The sequence below is a fragment of the Abramis brama genome (genome assembly GCF_963993115.1).
Source record: "Abramis brama genome assembly, chromosome: 16".
In the NCBI taxonomy this organism is placed as follows: Eukaryota; Metazoa; Chordata; class Actinopteri; order Cypriniformes; family Leuciscidae; genus Abramis; species Abramis brama.
In genome coordinates this window covers 3,913,643-3,929,850 of record NC_139978.1, presented here as the reverse complement: position 1 = coordinate 3,929,850, position 16,208 = coordinate 3,913,643, and the positions used below count along the sequence as shown (strand labels likewise).

At 39.5% G+C, this 16,208-nt stretch overlaps 1 protein-coding gene across 4 annotated transcripts in view; it reads right to left on the bottom strand.

Annotated features, from left to right (window-relative positions):
* LOC311066087 (glutathione hydrolase 1 proenzyme-like) overlaps window positions 1–16,208 on the bottom strand; it is a 71,226-nt gene that overhangs the window by 37,185 nt on the left and 17,833 nt on the right. For all 4 annotated transcript variants that reach the window (XM_084087075.1, XM_084087074.1, XM_084087076.1 and 1 more), the window contains 6 exons: window positions 2,993–3,175; window positions 2,752–2,882; window positions 1,422–1,511; window positions 1,080–1,269; window positions 314–474; window positions 82–231 (listed from right to left, as the gene is read on the bottom strand). In XM_084087075.1, the coding sequence (XP_083943201.1) occupies window positions 82–231; window positions 314–474; window positions 1,080–1,269; window positions 1,422–1,511; window positions 2,752–2,882; window positions 2,993–3,175 (905 nt within the window). The remainder of the gene's footprint in view (window positions 1–81; window positions 232–313; window positions 475–1,079; window positions 1,270–1,421; window positions 1,512–2,751; window positions 2,883–2,992; window positions 3,176–16,208) is intronic.

Sequence of the window (16,208 nt, the reverse complement as noted above, 5' to 3'; positions counted from 1 at the left end):
AAGGACTTAAAAAGTTAAAACAGGTCTGACAACTGTGTTATGTTGCTGTGTGAACGTTGTCATAGACACACACTCACTTACCTTTGAGTATGTTGAGTATCAGAGCGAGTACAGGTCCACCGAATGGAGCGTCAGGAGCATGAAATATGTATTTCCCCACAGTAAAGTTAAATGCATATGACTCATTCTGAGGCTTATAATCTTCTAGGTCCTTACGTGTTATAATCCCTCCTGTGTTACAAGAATAAAAAATTCAGATTGATTTTACATACTGCTCAGATATGAATAGAATCAAATTTGAGCAGGAAATAACCTTTAGCATTGATATCATCCACTATAATCTGAGTCAATGTCCCATTATAAAAGGCATCTGGTCCTTCTTCTGCGATCATCTTATATGTGCGAGCTAGTTTGGGAAATCTTATAGTGTCATTTTCCTTCAAGGTGTTATTATTTGAGTCGCAAAACACTTCACTGGAAAGAAGAGAGAGAAGAGCAGAAGCAAGAGGGATTATTATTGTTATTTTTTTAATGAAGCAAGGTCATACAAATTAAAAGGCAGAACTTTTGGGAACCTGGTGTAAATTACAGAGCCCTGCATATGACATGCAAGAAAAAAAAAAATCGTGCGCACGATTTAACTAAATGAGGGAACGAAATGGAAAATCATGCACACAATTTAGCCTATTCTTTTCCTGCATGTCGTGTGCAGGGATCTGTAGTAAATAGAGACATATAATATTATTGTCACATGTGTTATTTTTCTATTTAGTTTTTGTGAGTCTGTTTGCTTCAGTGCTTCAGTTCATCAGTTAATTGGTCTCCATGGTCACTGATTAAGTTAAGCAGGTGTTTTGTGTTAAAAATTCTCTGTCTAAGTTTGATTATTAAATTAAACACAGTGAGTAATTCTTCATCAAGTGATTATTAACAGCAACCAAGTTGTGACAATTACAATAGTGTAAGATCTGTTTTGAAAGATATTTGTTGGTCATCTGTGGCAAAAACATCTGCCACAGAGAAAATATTTTTTTTATGAGACTATTTTTTTCAGTAGTTCACAAATTATAAATTCTTACCACAATGCAAAATCATTCCGAATTGTTTGACTATTCTCATTGATGGCATCAGCCAAGCCCTTGCCAATCTTAAAACCGTTGTTTGCCAGCTCTATACTGGGTTTAAACAGCTCCTTCCATTCCAGTCTCCCGTACTTTTGGTGTGCCATGTGATAACCACGCAGTTCTCCTGGTACAGCTATTAACAACCCTGGCATTCATACAAAACAGAGGAGTGGTCACGTTATTCAAGAGCCAAACTGGTAAGAAATCACTTTGCAATTTTAATGTGCTTATTCTATCTGTGCCGTAAAACCATCATGTAGGGTGGATTTAAGAATATGTACATTTATTGCAGTTTACCTTTTTTTGCTTTCTCTGGGTCATTGCCAAACATGTTCTCTGAAGCTTTCATTGGAGCAGTTTCTCTCGCATTAATTATCTCCACTATTCCTGGGGGTGAAAACATGAAACTATAATTGAACACAAAGAGGTGGCCCAGCGGGTCAAAGGGTTTCAGTGATTTTGCCAAATAGGACACTGAAGAACTGAAAAACTTGAGATCTTTAATATAGCAAGCTGTGGGTGCAGCTTAAAGAAAGCAAACCAATTTCTTTCAATTCCCCCCATATTAATATGGCAAAATCTGTTAGCTGGGGGGATTGTTCACCACTATTATCAACTATTAATTCCCTCTTTTAGCTGTCATTTTTGGTAGTGTTTAGGGTGGCACTTTGCTCCTTTTCATACTGTAATGTGAAAGAGAATAAGAAACAGCAAAAATCAAAATTCTCCAAATATTCAGTTTTGGCTCTGGGAACGTTAAAATGTCCAGTTTTCTTGATGTTAGAGAAGATGTTGTCCCTCAAACACTCTTGCAACTTCATTTTGATTAAAAATTCAACATTGAACGTTGATATGTAACATTCCAAGAATGGACAAAAGTTAATAAAGGTCAAGGATCTAGACCCCAACTAAAGCAAATGCTGATCTTCAAATGAGAAAAATTCAACCAAACATCAACATCTAAACCTCTTCTGTAGACGTCTGACAGAAATAAAGTCAATCTGGGGTGCGTTTCCCAAAACCATAGTTGCTAACTAAGTTAGCAGCTTTGTTGGTTGCAATGCAATTTTCCATTGCCAACCAACTAAGTTGCTAACAGGTTAGCAACTATGGTTTTGGGAAACGCACCCCTGGTTAGTAATAAGTGAAGCTAGTAAAGCTGTTTGTGGAGTTGTTTAATCCTCCTCTGCTGATGCTCTTCAAAGATTTAACGTCGTATTTTATCTTCATTTGATTTAGACAGTGGCTGAAGTCAGTTGTTCTTGTGTTTCTCTTTCCTTCAGTGATTCTGCTCATTATCATCAGGTGTTCATCCTTAATGCTTGATCATCACTTAATTATCTCATTAAGTTTAACACTGCTTCAGTGTTACTTTAACACTCTGTAGATTTGGACCATATGTGCTCTGAGCAGTGTTGATTTAACCAGTTTTTGCATCTATCCCTAAGAAAATATGCTATTTTCACTTAGCGCAAATAGCCGTTGCCAAGAAGAAGGAAAAAAAAAAAAACAGAGGCTCAAGATTTGTACAGATGAGCACTCATAGGAGGTTTGGTTTTTTGTTTCTTGAACTGTTGCCATTGTGGGAGTTGTGGCAGTCTGGTTAATTATCTCAAAGCCCATGTACCTGTTGATTGATTGTATATGGTGAAAACCACGCCTCCTCCGATGCCCATGCTGTGGGGATTAACCAAACTCACACACAACAGAGCAGCAATAGCAGCATCAACTACTGAACCGCCACGCTTCAACATGTCCCTGCAAACACAAAGAGCTCTGTGTAAATTCAAGCAAAGAACAATAACTCAATATTAGTAATGCAGACTATAGAGGGTAGTAAAATCAGATGGATTTTTGGCACCGTATACCTTCCAAAGTTAGAACAAATCCCAGCATCCGCATCCGCTGCCACTGCTGCTTCATCGCAATTACCAGAGGGTGTTACAGTGGGTATTAAAGTAGGTGTTTCATTGCGTCTCTTTGTAAGTGTCAGAGAGAGTGTCAGAATGAGCACCAGTAAAACCACTGCAATCACAATGCAAATCCAATACCTGAAAGTAAAACACCAGAGTACAGTTTGAGAAGTTTGATATTTAATCATTAGCAATACAAAAATAATTGTTTATTTGAGACCACACTAAAGAGTGTTAAATGAACACTGAAAAGTGTTAAAGTTAATGAGATAATTAAGTGATTCATTGAGTGATGATTCACAATTTTTCACAATCCCATAAAAGCGCCGATGGGAGTGTAAAGTTCTGTGGGTGCGCTTTCACACTTGGTTTGATTGCCTGTTCCGAACCCGAGTTCGATTGAGTGATGGCTGCTAATATACACTGTTAGACCAGGCTTTTTTTTTACAATAAAACACTGGCAACACTGTTGCCAGCTGGTCACTGAAATAAACCTTTAACACTAACACTGTTGCCATTATTTTATTGGAACTGAGCAATTATGGTGGCAAACTGGCAAACTGCCATAATGTGCTAATAAAGTATTAATTTGAACTTATTTCATTTGAGTCAGGTGTTGATCAGTGTCTGAATTCACTCACTTCTTTTCATTCACTCTCTCAAGTGGACTATTGATGATATATGGAAGTAAAATAATGCCAAATGTTTTTGAAACAAAAAAACTTTAAAAAATAGGCATTGCATTAACCATGCTTGCATTTTAATAAATTGTATTTTTAGGGCTTGCATTTTTATGGGCTGAAATTCAACATGGTTGAATATGTAAGCTGTGAATATTTCAATTCAAAACATATCAAACACATTTTCATTATTAAAAATTCAATCATCCATATTCACCTTTCATATTTCTCTTCCAAAATATTCAAACTGCTTAAAAATACAACCTATAATATTCAACAGGCAATTTAAAGGGATACTTCACCTCTGGAAAGATGAATGTGTATTTAAATTGGGTCATTTATGTAGTAGAAATGTGAAATTATTTTTGAATTTGGAGCTTTCTATACTGAGAAAAGCCAGAAAATGTACTTTTTGGCTTACGTGGATGAAAGACAACAACTCCCAGAATGCACTTGCTTCGCTGCCCTAGGAGGCCACTCCCAAGCCACGCTTACCGGTGGCGTGATTACTGATGGCCGACACCTGCTGTGAGGCACTGGTCTCGTATCTCTCACGGAGGAGCGGGTGCCGGGTATTTTCTTAGCAATGGTAAAACGCACATCAACCGATCACTTGTTTAGCGTTCATGTAAACACTACATTCAGATTCACCAATCGGAATGAATTCAGTTAGATTGAAACAAAAGGTGTGTGTAATGGGTAGAGAAAATGGCCACATATGTTAGTTTAATAAATAAAAAAATCTATATATTTTTTTACTTTTTTACTTTTATTACACATAAGATAACATTCCCATGTATTTCACTTCATGGCGCTGTTGCACTGCTTCACCATAGTGGGTTGCCTTGGAGATGGTAGCTCTAGCGCTCAGAAATAAAACATCCAGCGCTTGAGAAAGACATAATTTCTGTATCTCCACTTCTTTCCAACCAACAGGTATATTTTTAAACCTTTCCAATCTCTGTTAAAAGGTATCGAAAGAGTATATCACCAGTACGGTTGTCTAGGTGATGTATGTTGTCAGGTTCCGTGTAGAAAGATTATTATGTTGTGTTTATACTGTATGTATTGGCTAGCAGCTTTAGCTAGCGAGCTAGTTGAAGTTAGCCGTTCTCTCGACTTTTTTACTGACTGTAAACAGTTGTCAAGTGAACATCGGTATGTTTAAAGTGTAAGATGTAATGTCTACATATTTGAATGTGCTATAGCAATTGTTTCAAGATATAATATAATCTATAGTGTCATTTGTTGATGTATATTTGATATATTGTACAATAAGACATATTTCACAATATGTTATTAATGGGTTTTGTATTTTATCTGATATATACCAATGCTTTACATATTGGTTTGTTTATTGTATTCAGTATAGTTATAGACCATTTCTATATTATATGGTACATGTAATGGCTAAAGTTACGGTTTATGATCTCATAGTATTATTGACATATTTGACTCAAAGAAGAAATAAACATCCAGCGCTTGAGAAAGACAATTTTTGTGTCTACACTTCTTTCCAACCCACAGTGCTATCCAGCCTGTGGCTTTGTACCTGCCCAGATTCCCCTAGGTCTGAGGCTGGTAACATGTGCATGTAAACAATGAATGGTGACCGCGGAAAGCAAAAGCTGAATCCCGGACATTTTAGACGATCTCGATGGCCGGACATGTACGGGAAAAAGAGGATGTATGGTAACCCCTACTACTCAGCTTTCTCCTACTACTCAGCTTTCTCCACAGAATAAGAACCCGTTAGTTTAGCTTCCAAATAAAAGATGGCTGACACTGTTTGTATCATAGACAGTAAAAGAAATGGACACAGTGACCCCATAGACTTCAATGGAGAAAAGTGAAGCAAATTAGAAACACTCTCTTCCTGATGGCTGAGCGTACTGCGCAGACTCAAACTGAGCATGATGACGCAGATGTGACGTGAGCAACTCATCTGTCTTCTAGTAGCTGTGCCAAGAGAAATCTGAATCATTCCCTTCCGAAACTTGCAGAGACAGAGAGTGTGAGTAGTAGCTGTCCATGAGCTAGGAGCAGGAGCAACTTTATGATTCTCTATGGGCTTCTCCCCTGACTTTATCGGACTTTATGCCTCCACGTCCCCCCGATTGACTGCGTGCTTCTCTTCCTGTCTATAGGGTAATTTCCAGAGAGTCACGTGATTATGACGCAATCGTTAGCCTACTTTTACAAAAACTGCTTCTACGGGGCCATAATGTAAGATACAAGGTAATGGAGCCTTTTATACATTTTCGTGTTTCTTTAGAAATAAACAATGGACAAATGGAGTCTTTAAACGCCTCAGATGTAAAGTTATTCACTGTCAAACTGACGCCAAAATGAATGGGAGTCAATGGAATGCTAACAGCAGGTGATGGCTTGTTAGCCAATGGCGGCCCCCGGGGATGGTACGCTTTCCGAGTGCTGGATTACCCCCCTGGTTTGTACATTCTGTGAGTGAGATCCCACCCTCTATGGGCGGGTTGAAAACATGCAAAACTAGCCCCTACTACTGGCTGTAGTCTATAGCCTCTGGCCAAAAAATCATCTGATGACGCAATTCGTCATTTTGCGTCATCTGACGATTTTCTTCAGACAAAAAATACATAAATCTCCCGTCTCAGGGGGATATGAGGGAGGGAAGCACGGTAATTCGAAAATATTACAGGTTTTCTACTGATACAAAGCTTAATGTTAAATCCTGAAGTATCCCTTTAAGGTCCATTTTATTTCGCTTTGCAAATTCGCGTCCACAAATTCAGTTGTTCAAATTCGACAGTAAATTCTACATCAAGGAACTGCAGGAAAAGCAGTAGATTGCTGAGCATACTCTACATCTGCTGTTAGTCGACCTCACCAGCAGGTGGTGCAAGCGCGTGTTGTTGACAAAGACCAGAGCAACAGTTAGAGCAAGCCATTCATTCATAAAATGAAAATGATTATCTGGGTCAGTATATGTGGAAAAGATGATAAAAGACACAAAAGTTGTGTTTGTTTCATTAAATAACTTCTTTGTTACTTTCCCTGTGTAGCCTACATGTTATCATCTTTCTCTACCATGAACAGATTATAATCGGTTTCCCTCAATACCTCATCATACTCAAGGATTCCCCTTCCGTCGGGACACGAGCTTAAAGGTGCTCTAAGTGATGTTGGGTGACGTCACTTCTTGTTGACATTTAAAGTATTGTCAAACAAAACGGAGGCTAGCTAGACTCTCCCTCCTCCTCATCCGCGCACTAACTCACCAAACCACACCCCAAATCCTTCTTGTCGGTTATTGGCTGGAACAGTTTATGTTTCGTGGTGCGGGTGAGCCCAGTTTGTTTTTGTTGCCGTTTGTGGAGCCTGGGCTGTCTACAGAGACCGTGTTTCTTTACAGTGTGTTCAGGGGACAGGCAGCTAGCGGATGGTGAGGAGATGGTTTCTGTATGTGACACAAAATGTTTTGGCCTAAAAAACGCAGGACATCGCTTAGAGCACCTTTAATGGACTAATACAGTGATATAAAAGACCAAACTCGCACCTTATTGGGGATGTAGGCTGTAGGCTACTATATAGGCTACAGGCAAGCAGATGGACTCAGAATATGAACTTAACGCACAAAGTTTCATGGTGATATTTTATTCACAATAGAATATAGATAACATATCACATGTTGAAAGTGAGACATTTTGAAATCTCATGCCAAATATTGGCTCATTTTGGATTTCATGAGAGCTACACATTCCAAAAAAGTTGGGACAGGTAGCAATAAGAGGCCGGAAAAGTTAAATGTACATATAAGAAACAGCTGGAGGACCAATTTGCAATTTATTAGGTCAATTGGCAACATGATTGGGTATAAAAAGAGCCTCTCAGAGTGGCAGTGTCTCTCAGAAGTCAAGATGGACAGAGGATCACCAATTCCCCCAATGCTGCGGCGGAAAATAGTGGAGCAATTTCAGAAAGGAGTTTCTCAGGGAAAAAATTGCAAAGAGTTTGAAGTTATCATCTACAGTGCATAATATCATCCAAAGATTCAGAGAATCTGGAACAATCTCTGTGCGTAAGGGTCAAGGCCGGAAAACCATACTGGATGCCCGTGACCTTCGGGTCCTTAGGCAGCACTGCATCACATACAGGAAGCCTACTGTAATGGAAATCACAACATGGGCTCAGGAATACTTCCAGAAAACATTGTTGGTGAACACAATCCACCGTGCCATTCGCCGTTGCCGGCTAAAACTCTATAGGTCAAAAAAGAAGCCATATCTAAACAGGTTCTAGAAGCGCAGGCGTTTTCTCTGGGCCAAGGCTCATTAAAAATGGACTTTGGCAAAGTGGAAAACTGTTCTGTGGTCAGACTAATCAAAATTTGAAGTTCTTTTTGGAAAACTGGGACACCATGTCATCCGGACTAAAGAGGACAAGGACAACCCAAGTTGTTATCAGCGCTCAGTTCAGAAGCCTGCATCTCTGATGGTATGGGGTTGCATGAGTGCGTGTGGCATGGGCAGCTTACACATCTGGAAAGGCACCATCAATGCTGAAAGGTATATCCAAGTTCTAGAACAACATATGCTCCCATCCAGACGTCGTCTCTTTCAGGGAAGACCTTGCATTTTCCAACATGACAATGCCAGACCACATACTGCATCAATTACAATATCATGGCTGCGTAGAAGAAGGATCCGGGTACTGAAATGGCCAGCCTGCAGTCCAGATCTTTCACCCATAGAAACATTTGGTGCATCCTAAAGAGGAAGATGTGGCAAAGAAGACCTAAGACAGTTGAGCAACTAGAAGCCTGTATTAGAAAAGAATGGGACAACATTCCTATTTCTAAACTTGAGCAACTTGTCTCCTCAGTCCACAGACGTTTGCAGACTGTTATAAAAAGAAGAGGGGATGCCACACAGTGGTAAACATGGCCATGTCCCAATTTTTTGAGATGTGTTGATGCCATGAAATTTAAAATCAACTTATTTTTCCCTTAAAGGGACACTGTGGAGAAATTGTGTTTTTGTCAAACAGCGACCCCTAGAGTCGCTGTGGAATACTTGCACTGTCGTAAATACCCCTCCACCCTCCACCCTCCACCCTGTACACCGGTACCTGCGTCGGGCATGGAACAGGCACACAGACTCCGAAAACATGATTATTGCAATTTATCTAGTTTGCAAATTGTGCTCGTTTATTTACAACCTCTACGTTAGGCATATTTGTGTCCTGATATTTATGTGAGATATTGAAAACTGTTCTCATGATCGCAAGAATCAACGTCAACAGCGTCATTTGATATCCCTCAGGACTACGTGATAAATACACCTCACAACACCTAAGTTCAGCTGGCAAACTAGTTCATGAGGCAAGCTAGGCAATAAAACATAACGCAAAAAACACGTAGGCCTTAGAGAACGAGTGTTTGTTGTCTGTTAACAGCTCTGATAATCGAAAGCTAGCTAGACATATGTGGAAATTATTGGACTGGTCTAATTATCAGCAATGGATGAATGAACAGCATGTAAAAAAAATGACATACTACAAGCAAGCGCAACAACATACAACATAGAATGCAAACAAGTTTACAAATAAGAGATTTATTTACTGGCCACTTCGTGCGTTTTCTCAGATCGGATAGCTATCAGATTTATCAAAACGATTCTATTTACACCTGGTCACATAAATGTGTTTTTGCGAAACGGATTTAAATCCGATCTTCAATTCTCGCGCTATATGCAGATTTAATGGAGTGCACGTCACCGAAAGCAACAGATATGAACAGCATTTTATTGATCATCAGCTAAAATTTCAAAATCAAAGACCGCAATAAGAGAGAGCAGCAGCAACAGCCCTGGTAAGATCATTTTGTTTCTTTACTTTTAATGATGATGATGATTGTGTGTTAAGCATCTGCGACTTACTTTCACTTTGTTTTGCGATAGTTTGCACGTTGGCTTGATGATCTGATGCTCAGCTTCTCATCTGCGGTGATGCGTGTTCCAGCGCGTCGTCATATCTGGCAATAACATATAGCCTATAACACGCTCTCACACGTTTTTTTTATTATTAATTTTTTTGCATTTTTGGGAGGAGTACAATTTACATATGTGGTTTAAACAACCAGATGCATTTACACTTGTTCAGTTTCGTCTGGAATGCGTCTCAGACCTCCTCCTGAAGTGGTTTGAGTGTCTTGAATGCGTTTCGGAGGGCATTTACACCTGGTTTTTTCACGATCGGATAGCTATCCGATCTGAGAAAACGCATGAAGTGGTCAGGTCTAAACACAACAGCCCCCATGACAAAAACATACGCACGAAAGCCGAAAACAAACGCTAGTTGGCATCTCACGTCCATAGACAGTATATAAATGCTCACGGCCAAATTTGAGGAAGTGGTGGGGGAAGTGACGTATGCCGTAAAGCAGTCGAATTTTGTAGTTCTTTTTGTGCTCTGGTTACTACCCGAACCCCGAAGTTACATAGTGCCAGTAAAAGCGATACAGACCCCGTCAGGCTATGGCAGACGTGTCATTCAACCTATTGTAAGTCGATGTACCATCACAAGGGTCTTGGAAATATATTATGAAGGTTGAAAAGTTACACGGTGTGGCTTTAAAGGAACACTCCACCGTTTTTTGAAATAGGGCTTATTCACATTCTTTCATACATTTAGATAGGTGGGCAAATACATTTTTGTCTCAGTGCATGCATTGTTTTAGTTTAAAAGGGTCGGCGCTAGCTTGGCTTAGCACAATGAATGGAATCCTTTGTTGCCAGCTAGCATGGCCTGAGTAAAAGTGATCAAAAAAAAAAAAAAAAACGTAATTACTTCTTGTGGCCTGCGTATTCACAACGAGTACAAATAGCGATGCAGATTAACACTAGGCGATTTCCTAGGCAGATATTGACTTGGGACTATATTAGGGGGAAGCACAGGCGAAGCACAGCAACTTAGGCGAAGCACTGCTACTTGGGCGCAGAGATATCATGCAACACATGAAATCCCACGACTTCCGTCAACATACCAGTGTGCATTGCAACGAGTCAAAACACAGAAGAAGAACAACACGCGTGATCTGCACCGAGTGTCTTTGCTTTTGGATTGTTTATTTTGAGAAGTTACAGCTACAGTTACAGCAAACATGGTAATTACCTGCGTAGCAAAAGGTTGTGAGAACAAGCAAAGGACATACACGAATGTAATGTTTCACAGAATTCCATCGAATGTGGAACTGAGAAATAAATGGCTAGCTACTCTGGATATCTGTACTTCAACGCCTCTCTACAAAATTAAACAGTATCATGTTTGCGAAGAGCATTTTGCACCGGAGGACTAAGTTACTTTAAAAAATGGAATATGGGCCCAGAAAGACAGTACTACGTCTGAAACATACGGCTGTCCCATCCCATCTATTTTCAAAGCACAGGCAGAACAAAGTGCACATGTAAGTTGTCTTTTATTCCTCTTCCTCATGTTAATCTGTGTCTTTATTCGGTTGTAAGATAGATGCTGAGAAGCATATAGACTACGGTTCAAATAACGTTAGCCTCCTCTAGTATAACCTCATGTTCAATTCAACCTGTTTAGCATGAACAACCAGTGTTGGGGAGGTTACTTTGGAAATGTAATAGATTACAGATTACAAATTACCCTATTTAAAATGTAATAAGTAGTGTACCTTTTCAATTACTTTATAAAAGTAAAGTAACTAATTACATCTGATTACTTTGATTACTTTTAAGTTTCTAATGGATATTTTCAACTAAATCATTTTCAAGCATTTATACCAAGCAGGTGTGACCTTACAGTAGCTCTGTTTACTGTGAGAATTTCAAAATCTTTCATCACTTGAATTAAGATTATATTAATTTAATTTTAACGTATAACAACCACAAAACCAGATCTTATAACAAAAAAAATTGTTTGCTGCCGTTACAAAATCTAAATTTTGCATAGCTATGACAGAACACACTGGCAAGTAACAATGCCTTGAAAAAAACTTTAATCTTAAAAAATAAAGATATACATAAAACCAGATAGGCAGTTAAAACAGTTATTAAAACAGTTACATAAAAGAAAAAAAACACTGGTGTCTCATAGCCATCAATGCAATTAGGGAAAGAAATTAATTAAATGTGTGTGTGTGCAAATGCTCTTTAACCTCCAAAAATCAAACTGGGCAATAGAGCGACAGATAGAGTGTCCATTACCAACCTCATTCAAGGAAAAAAAAATGCAAGCTATGTATTTTTTTTTTTTGTGAAAGGGTTCATAAAAACAAGTGTGTCTGGTAAAGGCAGCTAGCAGCTGCTAGCTAATTTGTTATGAATGTTTTTTAATATTGGTCTCGAATACACAAAGGGGACGATGAACGCGAGGGTGCGTTTTGGTGATTTTTTTTCACATAATAGCACCTACAGTAAATCGACTTAAAACTACTCCGTCACTTATCATCATACAGAAACGAGTAATATATCATTCGAAGTGAAAGGGTCTGTTTTTATTTCTGTACACTCACAATAAAATAAAGAAAGGCTAGGTTACATACCTGCAGATGCTTCCTCAGGTTCGACATTGAAGCTTTTGATGTCGAAAGTATTTTAACAGCTGGCAAACAAATTTTGCACTGAACTGTTATATTTGGGCCCCTCTCGGATTTCAGGGTGAAATTATTTTTAAATTTCCAGCAATGAAATGCATTTTTATCATTCGCCATGGTGGCAGCTTTCAGACTGGTTGTAGTAGCCTAGCGGCAAAGAGGATTAACGTAATTGGCAGACGTGGTGCGCCGCAAATTCAAACCGATGAACCAATCAAAAGCATCAAAATAGCACCGCTTTAATAAATGGCTTTAGCAGAAGGCATCGTGCATATCAAAAACAGGCAAAGCAACAGATTAATATTATTCAACATATCCCAGATTTTTAAAGAACATTTTTAGATGTAACCCCATTTGTAATCTTTAACATTTTCATAAGTAACTGTAATTTAATTAAAAAATTTTGTCAGTAACTGTAACGAATTACTGTTACATTTATTTTGTAATTAAATTACGTAACGCCGTTACATGTAACTAGTTACTCCCCAACACTGTGAACAACCAAACTAAAATAAAAATTGCTGTTATCGTTACCTGTAAAATGAAATGACTGAGGGCTAAGTTAGCTATTTCTCTCACCGAGTTAGCCTGGTTCTTTTGACTCAGGAGTTTTAGTACAACAACTATGAGGAGAAGGCTACAAGCAGTTTACTATACATGTGTCATGTTTAAAATAATCACTTACTCTGTGGACAGCTGTCCATTTGGTCTATTCGGCGTGGGGCATTTTTTCCAGTTCACTTTATCACACCAGAAAAAAAAATCGAGTAACGTTACTGCCGGATGGATCAGCGTCGTGAAATCCTCGTTAGCTGTGACACAACTGCGGGCACGCTCATCTTGATCTGACGCGCTGAGCCTGGTCATCGATGGCAGTAACTTGTCCCACTCGCCACAGCACAGACACATAGATTGGCATATTCCCCCACATTCACACCACCAGTTCGTGTTGGCTCTCATCCTCACGTCCTCGGGCTGTTGAGCGATCGCAACCTCCGCCTGTCGTTCTATTTCCACTAATTTTCTGTAAACTCTTGTACATATAGGTATGGTTCTGGCTCACACAAAATCAGCCATGTTCATCGCCATTCATGTACTGTTGGGAAAATAGCCAGGCAGCTACTATTCACACCGGTATGTTGACGGAAGTCGTGGGATTTCATGTGTTGCGTGATATCTCTGCGCCCAAGTAGCAGTGCTTTGCCTAAGTAGCAGTGCTTCGCCTGTGCTTCCCCCTAATATAGTCCCAAGTCAATATCTGCCTAGGAAATCGCCTAGTGTTAATCTGCATCGCTATTTGTACTCGTTGTGAATACGCAGGCCACAAGAAGTAATTACGTGGGGTTTTTTTTGATCACTTTTACTCAGGACATGTTAGCTGGCAACATTGTATTCCATTCATTATGCTAAGCTAAGCTAGCGCCGACCCTGTCAAACTAAAACAATGCATGCACTGAGACAAAAATGCATTTACCCACCTATCTAAATGTATGAAAGAATGTGAATAAGCCCTATTTCAAAAAACGGTGGAGTGTTCCTTTAAAATGAAACATTTTCTCAGTTTAAACATTTGATGTCATCTATGTTGTATTTTGAATAAAATATTGAAATTTGAAACTTCCACATCATTGCATTCTGTTTTAATCACAATTTGTACAGTGTCCCAACTTTTTCAGATTTTTTTCTGATTTTATTTATTAATATATAAATTATTTATATTTATATATAATATAAATTATGTATAAATGTATATACAGTATATACATGCAAATATTTCTTAAATAAATACATGCATATGTGTGTATTTATATATACAAAATAATTATACACAGTACACACACATATATTATGCAAACACAAACTTTTATTTTGGATGTGATTAATTTTTTCCCAGCACTACTAATAAGGCGAGAAGTTTCACTCTCAGTACACTTCCTGCTTCTAAACTGGTTGCAGTTCCACTCTGATTCCATATGAGGGCGCTCACAGGACGAGTGCAGAATGAATGGAAGTCTATGGCGCTATACCAACCAAAATCCACTTTTCTCAGGATATAATTTTTTGTCTAGTAATTTGAATGTTGTATTCGAAAGGAGATGAAAAGAAATTACATATTGCTGGGTGTTAGATTTTTTAGAGTCACTTATTTGCTTAAAATTTTTTTTTAAAGTGTCAATGACGTCATACACATAGTACGACCAGAGATACTGCTTTACGGCAATCCTTCAGTCACTTTGGTGCTTTCGCGCTCTAAACTTTGTTTTCTCTCGAGGCATCGACAACACAGCTGACACAGGCAAACACACGTGCTAGAAGAGTTTTTGTTTTGTTTGTTTCTGGTCCCGCTTCGGATGCCACGATGCCATCAAGCGGTATCTGTGGTTGTAATCAGTCCTTCACTGACCAATCAGCGTTCATTAGCAGAATGCTAGCGTGTTATGGGCAACAACAACTCAACCTGTAAGAAATTGAAAGGACATTGTTCATTCAACTTTCGACCTATAACCCATGTTGAACTTGCAAAACCTACAATCAAATCGTCTCGGGTTACGTATGTAACCCTCGTTCCCTGAGTAGGGAACGAGACGCTGCATCGATACTCGATACTTTGGGGAATGCCTTCGGCATGACGCGTCTGAAGTCTACTATACAACTATTCCAATCTTGATTGGTGCAACGTCATTACGTCACGCGTGATGTCGCATGTGACGGTGATCCGGAAGCTATAAAACGGTCACAGGAACCAGGAAGTGTTAGCTTCTAATTGGTCAAAGCAAGTCGTTCTCAGGGCGCGAAAAGTATGGCCGAGTGATGCAGCGTCTCGTTCCCTACTCAGGGAACGAGGGTTACATACGTAACCCGAGAAGTTCCCTTTCGTAAAGGGAACTCCCGCTGCATCGATACTCGATACTTTGGGGAACGAATACCCACGCCGCCATACTGAGAGAAAAACGCCCTGGTACAAAGCATCTGGTACATCTCACGGATGATAGAATAAGTAGAGTACAGATCCAAACTAGCTTGTCATAAGATTTGGTGTAGAAAAGAGGAGGTCTGGAACTAGAGGCTCGACTGACCTCCTGGATGGGAGCCCCATACAAATAGAAAGCATTGGATAAGAGGTGAAGGCAAAAGCGCACCTTATACTTCAGATAAGTCTATTGGTTTATAGATAGCCAGCTGCTCTCTTAATAATAGAGGGAAATAGCTCCTAACCTTGACCTAGCTAGATGGACTAGCTCCTTTCAGCCTGAGGCCTATATAGAACCCTCCAAGGCTATGACCTTGACCATCCGACACATGCGATGGAGGATAGAATACCTTGAAGAATCATAATTATTACCTACCGGCACCTTAGTACCGGAGCAAAAATGATGCAGAGTGGCTCCTCCAGTAGTAAGTGAGAGGGGGCAGCATCACCACTCTTACAGGGAGTAAGATAAACAGGAAACCGACTCATTAGATTCTTCTATATATATTTATACATACTCATATATATAATATATGTCCTCCACAGGACATGATGGGTGCCAGGGATACCCCATCAGCCTGATGCCAATAAGCTGGACAAAAGGATTCATCCTCCAATCTACAGGAACATGGAGTTTGAGTGGGAATGTCCCTACATGTACACCCTTAGAGGCTTGCGGAGGGCACTAAGGCCGCCACAGAGGCCCTAAGCATGAACGGGAGATCCCGTTAGAGAGTAGGATGGAACACCAGAACTGAAGCCAGTGGGCAGTAATAACACTGGGTTCGATGCCCTCCCTAACTTAATTGTTTAGTTCCTAGTAGAATGAGGTTCTAGAATGGCTGTCCTAACCACCTCAGTGGAAAGGCAACCTGATTATGGATGGGACCCCCTCAGGGGCCAGACCCATAGTCTCCATAACTC